Below are 13,350 nucleotides of genomic sequence, written 5' to 3'. Positions count from 1 at the left end.
GAAGTGGATCAAAGAGGAAGATAAGTGTAGCTGCAGCAATGAGAAAAGTCTGGAGCAGAGGAAGCTGGGAGTATGGGAGGGCATTGAGGAGAATGTTTGAATACTTGAGCCGTGAGATTAGCAGAGAGTGAATACTAAGTTAGCCCACTCTGGGAGAGTAACAGCCTAATCATGTTGCTTAGCTGGAACCTACAATATTGAGACTGGTTGTGGAGGGCAAAGTAGGGGGAGTAGTCAAGGGTGACATCAAAAAATCAGAGTCGGGAATGTGGAGATGATAGTGTTGTCAACAGTGATGGAGATATTGGGGAGTTGAAGGGAATGGAATCTAGGAGGAAATGGCAGAGAAGCAGCTGGATACCTGAAAGAGGAATATATATAGTATCATAGTAACATAGTAGTTTAGAATGTATGAAGACTTACTGTACGTCCATCAATTTCTACCTTTTACAGGACCTGTTAGAGAGTGTTGTCTAGAAGGTTAATCACTGTTTCAATTTTTTACTTTGATTCCACTTTGGGCGAAATTACATTTAGGTTGTAGCCCTGGATGTTTTTGTCCAATAAATGCTTGTCCAACCTTAGTTTAACCCCTTACCGCCGCAGCCTGTTTTTGCCTTCCTGACAGAGCCCTTTTTTTTCAAATCTGACATGTATCACTTTATGTGGGGATAACTTTTTTTTGCTTTTACTTATCCCAGTAATTTTGAGATTGTTTTCTCGTGACACATTGTACTTCAAGTTAGTGGTAAATTTTGGTCGATACAGTCTGTGTTTTTTTGTGAAAAATACCAAAATGTCGTAAAAAATTTGAAAATTTTGCAATTTGCAAAATGGTAAATTTTCTGCTTGTGAGACAAATAATCATACCACTCAAAATAGTTAATAACTAACAAAGACCATATGTCTACTTTATGTTGCCATCATTATTTCAACCTCCTTTTAATTTTTTTGGACACTAGGAGGCTTAAAATATGAATAGCAAATTCTCAAATTTTCAAGAAAATTTCAAACACTGATTTTTTTAGGGACCAGTTCAGTTCTGATGTGACTTTGAGGGACTTGTATGTGAGACACCCCCATAAATGATGCCATTTCAAAAACTGCACCCTCACAGTATTCAAAACAGCATTTTGGAAGTTTGTTAACCCTTTAGGTGTTTCACAGGAATTAAAACAACGTGTAGGTGAAATGTCAAAATTTCATTTTTTTTGCAGATTTTCAATTTTAATACATTTTTCTAAGGAACACAGTAGATTTTACTAGAGAAATGTGACTAAAAATTGATTCCCCCAATTCTTTTGTTTTCATAAATATCCTATATGTGGCCCTAGTGTGCACGGTGACCAAACCACAGGCTTCATAATAGAAGGAGCACCTACTTGATTTTGGAGCCTCCTTTTTATGAGATTATTTTTTAGGCACCATGTAGGTTTCCAGGCACCATAAGATGCTAAAAGTTAGGAACCCCCCCACAAGTGACCCCATTTTGCAAACTACACCCCTCAGGGAATTCATCTAGGGGTATAGTGTACATTTCAAACCCCCAGGGGTTTCACCAATTTTGGTACAACTGGGCTGTGAAAATGAAAAATTAAATTTTTTTACACAAAAATGCAGTTATGGCTCAAAATGTTTCATTTTCACAAGGAATGAAGGAGACAAAGCACCCCAAAATCTGTGCCGCAATTTCTCCCGAGTACGGCAATGCCTCATATGTGACCAAAAAATACCATTTGGGTGCATGGCAGGACTCAGAAGGGAAGGAGTGATATTTGGATTTTGCAGCACAGATTCTGGTGGAATGAATGGTGGGTGCTATGTCGCATTAGCAAGACCCCCGAAGCACCAATACAGTGGAACCCCCCCACAAGTGACCCCATTTTGCAAACTGCACCCCTCAGGGAATTCATCTAGGGGTATAGTGTACATTTCAAACCCCCAGGGGTTTCACCAATTTTGGTACAGGGCTGTGAAAATGAAAAATTACATTTTTTTACACAAAAATGCAGTTCTGGCTCAAAATTTTTCATTTTCACAAGGAATGAAGGAGACAAAGCACCCCAAAATCTGTGCCGCAATTTCTTCCGAGTACGGCAATGCCTCATATGTGACCAAAAAATACCATTTGGGTGCATGGCAGGACTCCGAAGGGAAGGAGTGATATTTGGATTTTGCAGCACAGATTCTGGTGGAATGAATGGTGGGTGCTATGTCGCATTAGCAAGACCCCCGAAGCACCAATACAGTGGAACCCCCCCACAAGTGACCCCATTTTGCAAACTACACCCTCAGGGAATTCATCTAGGGGTATAGTGTACATTTCAAACCCCCAGGGGTTTCACCAATTTTGGTACAACTGGGTTGTGAAAATGAAAAATTACATTTTTTTACACAAAAATGCAGTTCTGGCTCAAAATTTTTCATTTTTACAAGGAATGAAGGAGACAAAGCACCCCAAAATCTGTGCCGCAATTTCTCCCGAGTACGGCAATGCCTCATATGTGACCAAAAAATGGCAGGACTCCGAAGGGAAGGAGTGATATTTGGATTTTGCAGCACAGATTCTGGTGGAATGAATGGTGGGTGCTATGTCGCATTAGCAAGACCCCCGAAGCACCAATACAGTGGAACCCCCACACAAGTGACCCCATTTTGCAAACTACACCCTTCAGGGAATTCATCTAGGGGTATAGTGTACATTTCAAACCCCCAGGGGTTTCACCAATTTTGGTACAACTGGGCTGTGAAAATGAAAAATTACATTTTTTTTACACAAAAATGCAGTTCTGGCTCAAAATTTTTCATTTTCACAAGGAATGAAGGAGACAGAGCACCCCAAAATATGTGCCGCAATTTCTCCCGAGTACGGCAATGCTTCATATGTGACCAAAAAATACCATTTGGGTGCATGGCAGGACTCCGAAGGGAAGGAGTGCTATTTGGATTTTGCAGCACAGATTCTGGTGGAATGAATGGTGGGTGCTATGTCGCATAAGCAAGACCCCCGAAGCACGGTGAAATTATGAACGTAATAATCCATAGATGTGTGGTATATTTTAAAACACTCCTTCATACATACTGTAGGCCAGGTTTGTCGGGGCAAGTTTCACAGTGGAAAATAGTTTGCTTTCTTATTCCCTTTTTATAGCAAACTTTGCACCTTTTTTGTGTCCTGCCCTTTTTTCCAGTGGAGGGGATTTCGTTATTAAAATGCTGCCCTGATACAATACGGGGGCCCTCTGCCTGCTGGTTCCCAAATATTAGGCCCTTTATGACTTCCTCTTGAAAGTGCATAAATGTCCCCGTCTGGCTGGTAGAACGGAATAGTACGTAAGCGTTTTACAGTGCCATCTGGATGATATACACGGCCAGCTTCTTATACCATATTTTTGTTTTCCGCAGGGCACTGTACGGCTTCAGTACCTGATCTGAAATATCCACTCCGCCCATGTACTTATTGTAATCTAGGATACAAATAGGTTTTAAGGGGTGTGGGTACTGGTACCTCGTACAGGGACGGAGGTGGTACTGTCTCCGTGAATTGTTGTCAGTATAAGGACATCCCTCTTGTCCTTATATTTGACCAACAACATATTTTCGGTGGATTGTGCCCTGCTTTCACCCTTTCTCAGTAATTGGGCAACGTGCGTTTTTGGGAGGCCTCTTTGGTTCTTGCGCACAGTACCGCAAGCTGCTGTACCTCTTGAACCAAGGGCCTTAAACAGGGGGATGCTGGTGTAAAAGTTATCCACATAGAGGTGATAACCCTTATCCAGGAAGGGGTGCACTAAATCCCAGACAATCTTTCCACTAACACCTACGAGGGAGGGGGGGCATTCTGGCGGTTCAATTCTTGTGTCTTGTCCCTTCATATACCCTAAACCTGTGGGTGTACCCTGAGGTACTTTCGCACAGCTTATACATTTTTATGCCATACCTTGCCCTCTTATTGGGAAGGTACTGGCGGAATTTAACCCTTCCTTTAAAATGTATAAGTGACTCGTCTACACAAATGAATTTTTCGGGGATGTACATCTCAGCAAATTTGGCGCTGAAATGATCAATGACCAGCCTGACTTTGAATAGCCGGTCAAAGGTGGGATAATCTCTGGGTGGGCACTGTGCATTATCGTTGTAATGCAAAAATTTAAGGATCGTCTCAAAACGAGTCCGGGTCATGGCCATACGATGAAGTGGGGTGCTGTACAGAACATCTGTACTCCAATATTGCCTAATTTCTGGCTTTTTAACTATGCCCATATGTAACACCAGACCCCAAAACGTCATCATCTCTACTGCATCTACAGGGGTCCACCTAGCAAATGATGACGTGGGGTTTTGGGCAATAAACTGCTTGGCATATAAATTACTTTGGTCCACCATTAAATTTATAAAATCATCAGAGAATAAGACTTTGAAAAAGTCAATTTCTTTGAGGCCTGTAGTATCAAATTGGATTCCTGGGTTGGCCAAAAACTCAGGAACCTGAGGCTCAAAATTGTCTGGTGGTGGGGTCCATACGAGATCAATCATTGGGGGGGGGGGGTCTCAGCTGCTCTACGGGGGCGTCTTTGAGGGGGTCCCTCATCACTAGAGGAGGAAGAGGATCTTAAGAAGAATGCAAATTCATCGCTTACTTCACTGGCTGTGTCAGTGTCAGAGGCAATAAGGGCATATGCCTCCTCCGCTGAAAACAGTCTTTGCGATGATTGGGACATTTTTATTATTTTTGTGTTTGTGTAAGTGTAGTGTTTCAACACGTGTATAGTGTAGGGGGGGTACAAACTTTATTTCAACACGGGGGTATGTAGTGTGTATGTAGTGCTTTAACGTGTAAGTTAAAAGAAAAAAAAAAAAAAGCTCCTACGCCAAAAATTGAGCACAGATGTTGGTCAGTAACGTCCGTCACTGATCAGCACTCAGCGGCCACAGGACACCCACAAAATCACCGTGGGTGTAAAAATTTTTTTTTTTTTTTAAAAACCCACAACACCCTCCAAAAAAAATAAATAAAAAAAAAACTGCTGATGAGTCAAAGGCAACAGGAATTTGATCCAAAAAAAAAAAAATTAGATCAACCCTGTGCCAAAAATGCTGATCAGTGATGTACGTCACTGATCAGCGCTCAGCGGCCACAGGACACCCACAAAATCACCGTGGGTGTAAAAAAAATAAAAAAAAAATACCACACAGCACCCTCCAAAAAAAAAAAAAAAAACTGCTGATGAGTCAAAGGCAACAGGAATTTGATCCCAAAATAAAAAATTAGATCAACCCTGTGCCAAAAATGCTGATCAGTGATGTACGTCACTGATCAGCGCTCATCGGCCACAGGACACCCACAAAATTTAAAAAAAAAAAACCCACAACACCCTAAAAAAAAAAAACTGCTGATCAGTGATGCAACACTGATTAGCAGTGAGGGGCAGCAGGCACACAACTTTTGTTGTTTTCAGCGTGTACCTGACGGGGTATATATAAAAAAAAAAAAAACCTGCACCCCAAAAAAGTTGCTGATCAGTTAATTTATACTGATCAGCACAAAAGGGGGGCAGCAGGGGGCAGCAGAGACAAAATTATATGTTCTATGACACAATGACGCTGCAGCAGCAGCAGCACAAGCACCAGGAAGCAACAGCAACCAGGAAGCACCAGCAGCTGGCAGCACGGATGCCACCAACGCTGATCAGGTCAGTATAAGGGGACAGATGGGCACGGAGACCGCTCTGCACGCTGTTCCTGACCGGAATGGCGGCTGCAGGGCTGTCTCCGTTATTTTCTGTGAGGTGTGATGGCTGTGATTGGTCCATCGGTCCGACGGACCAATCACAGCCTTGGGGGCAGGTGGGGTGAGGTGGGGTGACCACCAGTGACCCCTTTACACCCGGTGGTGATTGGTGCTGTACTTAACAGCACCAATCACCACCGATCCCTGTGTTACCGAGCGACGTTATTCGCCGGTACACAGAAAACGCTGTAATTGGCTGTTCACATTTGAACAGCCAATCACAGCGATCGCCGATGGGGGGGGCATTGCTGCCCCCCCTGGGCTACGAGGGAAGATGTCTGCTGTCAGGGACAGCAGCCATCGGCCCTCTGTCACCGCGTCTATAGACGTGGTGACAGTTTACAGTCATGACGTACATTTATGCCATGTGTCGGGAAGTACATCCCGACCATGATGTAAATGTACGTCAAATGTCGGGAAGGGGTTAAATGTATTTATTGTGTCTGCTGACACCACTTCTTTTGGAAGAGAGTTCCATAATTTTACTTCCCTGACTGTAAAAAAAAGCCTTTCCTTTAGAGTGTACGAATAATACTCACCTCCATGAGTGCATGCTCACATGTCCTAATCTGCGACATCAAAGAAAATAGGGTGTCTGATAGTTCGGTATACTGTCCCCGGATATATTTGTACATGTTAAGTATGTCTCCCAGTAAACGTCTCTTTTTCAGCATAAATCTTCCTAATTTGGATAATCTGTCCTCAAAGCTCAATGACTCCAACCATTAGCTTGGTTGCCCTTCTCTGGACCTTTTCCAGTTCTATAATGTCCTTTTTGTAGTGTTGAGATCAGAATTAGATCAGCTAGTATTCCCTCCTCTATTTGATTAATAAAAAATTTAAATAGAAGTGGCCCTACCACCAATCCTTGTGATAGGCTACTTAGGATAGGTATCCAACCTGAAAATGCACCATTTACCACCACTCTCTGTTCTCTATCATGCAGCCAATTTCTTACCCAGCTGCAATTTTTCACCCCTAGACTCAAATCCTCCATTTTGTTTATCAACCTCTTATGTGGCACATAAACAAAGGTTTTTGCAAAGTCCAGGTTGACCACATCTACAGCTAACCCCATATCTTCTGTTAAATTCCTCATAAAAACTGATTACATATAGAGCCATCTTCATCTTTCCATCTGTAGGTTAGTTTGGCAGGAACGATTTTTTACAACCCATGCTGGTTTCTACTGATTATACCATGCCCCTCTAAATAATTCCGGAAACTATCCCTTAATATCCCCTCAATTAATTTCCACACAATTGATGTTCAGCTCACAGGTCTATAATTTGCTGGGTCATATACTTTTCCCTTTTTGAATATTGGTACTATTTCCGCATTTCTCCAGTCCTTTAGCAACATATTGTCATGAGCCACCGCTGTGGTTCATTATTTTTATGTCAGTTTCTGTGAGCTTTCCAAGATTCTGGATGACATTTAATAGAATGCGATTTTTAGTAACTTTCAAAACCGTACCTTATCACACCGTTTCACACTTTTTCAATTTGCATTTTTTCCTCTAAAACCGATTATTTAATGGGATGCAATAATAGATGCGATGTGGTGCGATGCGATTTTATGACACAGTAATGTGCAATTTCCGGCGCTGGTTATGTGCGATTTCTGACCAACCGGAATGTGAATTACAGCACTGCCTCTGCATGCCAAATAACCCCCTAACCTATTGGCCCACCTAAGTCCCCTACAATATGCATCACACCCCTATATAAAGGGGCACAGGCACCATTTTGACCTTTGAAAGGTAGTAAGGAGCATGGAGAGAAGAGGAACAATGTCTGGGAGAGGAGTGTCAGTGAGCACAGGTGGCAGAGGCAGCAGTGGGCCAGTTACAGGCAGCAGCAGCAGCAGCACCAGAGGAGCCAGGGGGAGAGCCAACAGAGGCACACTAAGAGCCAGCAGTGTGAGAGGGAGAGGCAGCAGTGTGCCATGCAGCATGGCCACATCAAGGTCTGGGCCAGGCCGGACTCCAGAGGAGCAGGCACAGGAGGAGGACGTGGAGGACCCTCTTGCCTCCCCATCTCATCCACTCACACAGGAGGACCTGTTCATCACACAGTCTGAGGAGGAGCTGCAGGAGGGCCACATGTCTGATGTGGAGTGGCCTGAGGTGGAGGAAGATGGAGGTGATGAGGAGGAGGTTGATGCTGCCCTGGAGGAGGAGGGGGACATGGCCACAGAGGAGGTGGAGGAGGTGCCAGAAAGTGGCCACACCCAAAGTGGCCGTAAGGTGCGTTTTTCCTACGAGGAAAATGTGGCCCTTGTCCGTGCCATAGTCCCTGTATTTGACAGGCTGCTGGGGAAGCATAAGAACAGGACCACAGCGCAGCGGAAGAGGACAATGTGGGAGTCTATTACAGGTGCAGTCAATGCAGTTAGCAACCACAAAAGAAGCATAAGAAATGTCAAGAAGCGTTTTAATGACATAAAAATGCAACTCAAATCCAAGATGGCCACGAAATCAAAGAGGCCACCTGCACTGGAGGAGGCACCACCCAACCCATGACATATACATCCTATGAGAAGAAACTCAAGCGATTAATACCACCAGAGGTCCTTCCTGGGTTCCATGTGGCGGACACGGATAAGCCACCAACGTCACCCCAAGCTGGTAAGTGCTGACACATTTTTATGTACATCATACATTGCAATGTTTTATAACTGTTATGCTCTCTTGTAATGTTTGCATAACAATAGTGCTGCTGTGGAACTACATATCCCAGCAAGGTTAACTTATGTAAATGTAATGGTCATAGATTGCAATTGTTGGTGATGCTGGGTCATGTAGTTCCACACCAGCTGGTATTGGTGAAATGCCTAACAAATTATGCTACAGGTTTAAATTGCTCAGGCCCCAAACATAGATGTAATGTTGTAATAGCCAAAACACCTCCACACTGCATTATTGCAGCCATCTTTTCACAAATAAACTTTTTTTAAAAAAAAATTATATTTTTGAAAACAACAATATATTGGCCACAAATAATTGGTCAACATAACCCATGTGTGTCCCAGGGGTAAGAAAAAAAAACATGTTATTATGATGCATGTTGGTAATAAATGCTGTTCATTCAATATTTGTAACGGTTGTCCACCATTTTGTTTGCAGATCATCCATCCCGAAGTGCTCAGGAACCACACACAGTCCATCGCTTATGTCCCGATGCAGAGGCTGCAGGTAAGCAAAAGGTATGCAAAACCATTACACACACAGTACACACACCCATATACCATGCACCATAGGCTACACTACAATCTACTCCAGCACCCTACTGTAAACCAAATATAGGTTCAATGTAAACTACATTGTTGAAAGAACTTTATGCAGCATTTTTAAATATGAATACTTGCTCATTGAACCACTGTCATATTGGGTTATGCCAAACAAAGTAGCACAATAAAGTGCTGCCAGATATGCTGGCCGTGCCATGGACTCATTGAGACCCACTACATGCCAACAGATATTCATTTAATGTCAAACACCCATCAGACAAATTAAAAATTGGTACTTGTTTCCTAGCACGGCCACAATCTTATGGATCGTGTACCTTTAAGTTAAGGTACACGATCCATACGATGGACCCGATTTTCTTTGAAATCAGGTCCATTTTGCCGGCTAGGAGACAATATCGGGGGCATCGCGTCGGTCGGGACCATTAACATTGGTCCCGACGCGACCGACGCGATGCCCCCGATATTTCCATAGGCTTCAATGTTAAAAAATATTTTAACATTGAAATCGTGTCGGGAAAGGTAAAATATCGGGGGCATCGCGTCGGTCGGGACCATTAACATTGGTCCCGACGCGATGCCCCCGATTTTACCATAGGCTTCAATGTTAAAATATTTTTTAACATTGAAATCTTGAGAAAATGTGAAAAATGTGAAATGGGCCAATATGACCAATTTCACATTATAGATGTCCCCGTCGTCACCCCACGATAGACGCCAACCCGAAGCGTGGCAAGCGCAGCGAGCCCGCGAGGGGCGGCGGTGCGCGTCCTCCGACCTTTTCATTCCCCTACTATCCACGTCGGCGTGGAGTTGAGAATAGAATAGTGTGGCGAGCGCAGCGAGCCACCGAGCCCGAAGCGTGGCGAGCGGCCGCGTATAACTTCACAGGTATACGCGTGCGCTCGCCACGCTTCGGGCTCGGTGGCTCGCTGCGCTCGCCACACTATTCTATTCTCAACTCCACGCCGACGTGGATAGTAGGGGAATGAAAAGGTCGGAGGACGCGCACCGCCGCCCCTCGCGGGCTCGCTGCGCTCGCCACGCTTCGGGTTGGCGTCTATCGTGGGGTGGGGTGTACGCCGTTAAATTTGGGGTGGTTGGGAATATTTTACATTGAATCCAATGTAAAATCGGGTCCCAGGGACCCGATTTACATTTCATTAAAAAAAAAATCGGGTCGAAAATCGGTCGGTCGCGTCGATCGCATCGCATGCGACCAAATCGCATGGGATGCGATCGACCCGATTTTTCCGACACGACCACCCCGATGTAAATCGGTGTGGCCGTGCTAGGAAACAAGTACCTAAAAATTAAATGTATTCCAGGGGTACATGTGTTACTGAACAGTACCCATTGTTATGTGGCATAACCCACAAAACACCTTAAAAGCAAAATGACTCATACTGCGCAATTATGGTGTAATACTTACCCATTTCTCATTTTCAACAGGATAATCACAACAACTGGTGCAACCCACACAAACAGCAGAAATGATGGACAAAGATATGGAAATAATTCTCCAACCCATCGAAGCATTCTCACCTGATGAAGAAAACAGTGAGAACAGTGACTCAAAGGCCATCAACTGTGGTGACACCCCAAAAAACCACACCCACCCAAACACCCCACACACCATCTACAGTAGATGAGTTTGCACGCTTATTACATACATTTAAACACAAACAAACAGAGTTCATGGCGATGCAAAGGCATCAAATGGGCAATATGCAAGGAGACCTTAGAAATATCTATCAGCAACTTGGCCACCAGTGACTGTGTAAGTGTGGGCACACAAGTAGGAATGGCTGCCACCCTGGACACACGTCTGGGCGAAATCAGCCAGGCCCTACGGGTCCAAAACAATAATGTAGCCATCCTAATTGAGAGTGTACATGGTCAAACACAAGCTACATCAGCACAGACCAATGCATTGGTTGCCCTGCAGACACAATTAAATAACCAAGAATTAAAATTATTAGGTGCAGCTACTGTACATCCACAATTAGCAGTGTGTCAAGTACACCACTGAGTGGTTCACCAAATTCACCCCCATGTAGGAGTGTGCAAAACAAGGGTGGCCTGGGGTCAGGGGCAAAGGGGGGCTGTGCACGTACACAGGTTCCAAAAAAATGATTGTAAAAGTTGCAAATGTGTATTTTTGATATAGTAGTAGTAGTAGTACATTTATTTATAAGGTGCCGCAAAGTGTCCGCAGCGCCGTACATAGCAAACAAAAAAAAAAAAATTACAAGGTAACGTACAGGGTGTGTTGAAAGATACAGTATAAATAGGGGTATAGCTGGTAGAACTAAAATCAGCATCAGTTCAGAAGTAGGTGTCAAAATTGTCAAGGAGACTAAAGATGAAGTAGAGGAAGGGAAGAACAGGACAGGAGCACAGGTGAGGTCATGAGGTAGGGTGAGTACGTGAGGAAGGAGGGCCCTGCTCATAAGAGTTAACATACTAAAAATAGGTGGGTGGACGAACGAAATACAATAGGATAAGTAGGAACGGAGGGGAACGGAGGCAGGATAGGAGGATCAAAAGAGGTTAGGAGGAGGGATAGGCTAGTCGAAAAAAGTGGGTTTTGAGGGAGCGCTTGAAGAAGGTAAGGGAATCAGATAGCCTGATGGGTGGCGGGAGGTTGTTCCAGTGCAGGGGGGCAGCGCGAGAGAAATCTTGGACACGGGAGTGGGAGGAGGTGATTAGGTGAGAGGTCAGTCGGCGGTCAGCGATGGTGCGAAGAGGACGGGAGGGAGTGTGGATAGAGATCAGTGAAGAGAGTTAGGGAGCTGTGGAGGAGGAGAGAGCCTTGTAGGTGATGGTGAGGAGTTTAAAGAGAACTCGGAAAGGAATGGGGAGCCAGTGAAGAGATAGACAGAGGGGGGAGGCGGAGGTAGAGCGGCGGGAGAGGAAGATGAGCCTAACAGCAGCGTTAAGAATGGATTGGAGAGGTGCGAGGCGAGTGAGAGGTAGCCCAGAGAGAAGGATGTTGCAGTAGTCAAAGCGGGAGATGACAAGAGAGTGAATGAGAATTTTGGTCGCGTCAGTGGAGAGGAATGGTCTGATGCGTGAGATGTTGCGTAGGTGAAAGCGGCAAGACTGTGAGAGAGCACGAATGTGGGGGGTGAAAGAGAGGGAGGAGTCAATGATGACACCGAGGCAGCGCGTTTGGTCGGTGGACGTGATCTCGGTTTCACCAATGCTGATGGAGATAGTGGGAGAAGAGGGGATGTTCGGGGGATGGAAGATTAGAAGTTCAGTTTTAGCCATGTTTAGTTTCAGGAAGCGTTGGGTCATCCAGGCTGAGATGGCCGTGAGGCATTCGGAGACCTTGGACAGGAGTGATGGGGATAAGTCGGGGGAGGAGAGATAGATTAGGGTATCATCAGCATAAAGGTGGTAATGAAAACCAACCATAGGAGCTGATGAGGGTGCCCAGAGAGGTGGTGTAGAGGGAGAAGAGGAGAGGGCCAAGGACTGAACCTTGGGGAACACCGACTGGCTGGGGGGTAGTAGGAGAGGAGGAGCTCGGAGTGGAGACGGAGAAGGAGCAATCGGAGAGGTATGAGGTGAACCAGGAGAAGACCGTGCCAGTGATGCCAAAGGAGCGGAGGGTGTTGAGCAGGAGAGGGTGGTCAACAGTGTCAAAGGCAGCCGACAGATCAAGCTGGATGAGGATAGAGAAGAGGCCTTTGGATTTAGCCGATAGTAGATCGTTAGTGACTTTGGTCAGGGCAGTTTCAGTGGAATGTAAAGGGCGGAACCCGGATTGGAGGGGGTCTAGAATGGAGTTAGCAGTAAGGTGGCTTAGGAGACGATTATAGGTCAGACGTTCTAGGAGTTTGGAGGCAAAAGGGAGGAGGGAGATGGGCCTGTAGTTGGATGGAGAGTTGGGGTCCAGATTTGTTTTTTTGAGAATTGGGGAGACAAGAGCGTGTTTGAAGGAGGAAGGGAAGATCCCAGAGGATAGGGAAAGATTAAAGAGGTGAGCCAGGTGAGAGCAGACTGATGGACTGAGACGACGGATAATATTGGAGGGGATAGGATCGAGCGGGCAGAAGGAGGGAGAAGCGGATTGAAGGATAGAGTGGACTTCAGCAGCAGTGGTGGGGTAAAATGAGGACAGGGGTTGGAAGGAGGGGAGTGGAGATGTAGGAGGGGAGGAGGGAGAGGGTGAGGTCATGGCAGCAGTGATGGCAGTCCTGAGAGAGGAGATTTTGGTTGAAAAGTAGGTAGCAAAATCAGCGGCTACGATGGAGGACGGAAGAGCTGGAGGAGGGGGGGAGAGCAAGGAGTTGAAGGTG

The 13,350-nt window shown here is 45.2% G+C and overlaps 1 protein-coding gene across 1 annotated transcript in view; it reads left to right on the top strand.

Annotated features, from left to right (window-relative positions):
- Positions 1-13,350, top strand: part of LOC146009443 (vomeronasal type-2 receptor 26-like) — a 59,898-nt gene that overhangs the window by 35,599 nt on the left and 10,949 nt on the right. The window contains exons 5-6 of the mRNA XM_083150115.1: positions 7,848-7,949; positions 8,919-8,987. Coding sequence (XP_083006241.1) covers positions 7,848-7,949; positions 8,919-8,987 — 171 coding nt within the window. The remainder of the gene's footprint in view (positions 1-7,847; positions 7,950-8,918; positions 8,988-13,350) is intronic.

This window comes from Crinia signifera, chromosome 1, assembly GCF_055691185.1.
Source record: "Crinia signifera chromosome 1, ASM5569118v1, whole genome shotgun sequence".
Lineage (NCBI taxonomy): Eukaryota > Metazoa > Chordata > Amphibia > Anura > Myobatrachidae > Crinia > Crinia signifera.
This window is presented reverse-complemented; position numbering and strand designations above follow the sequence as displayed.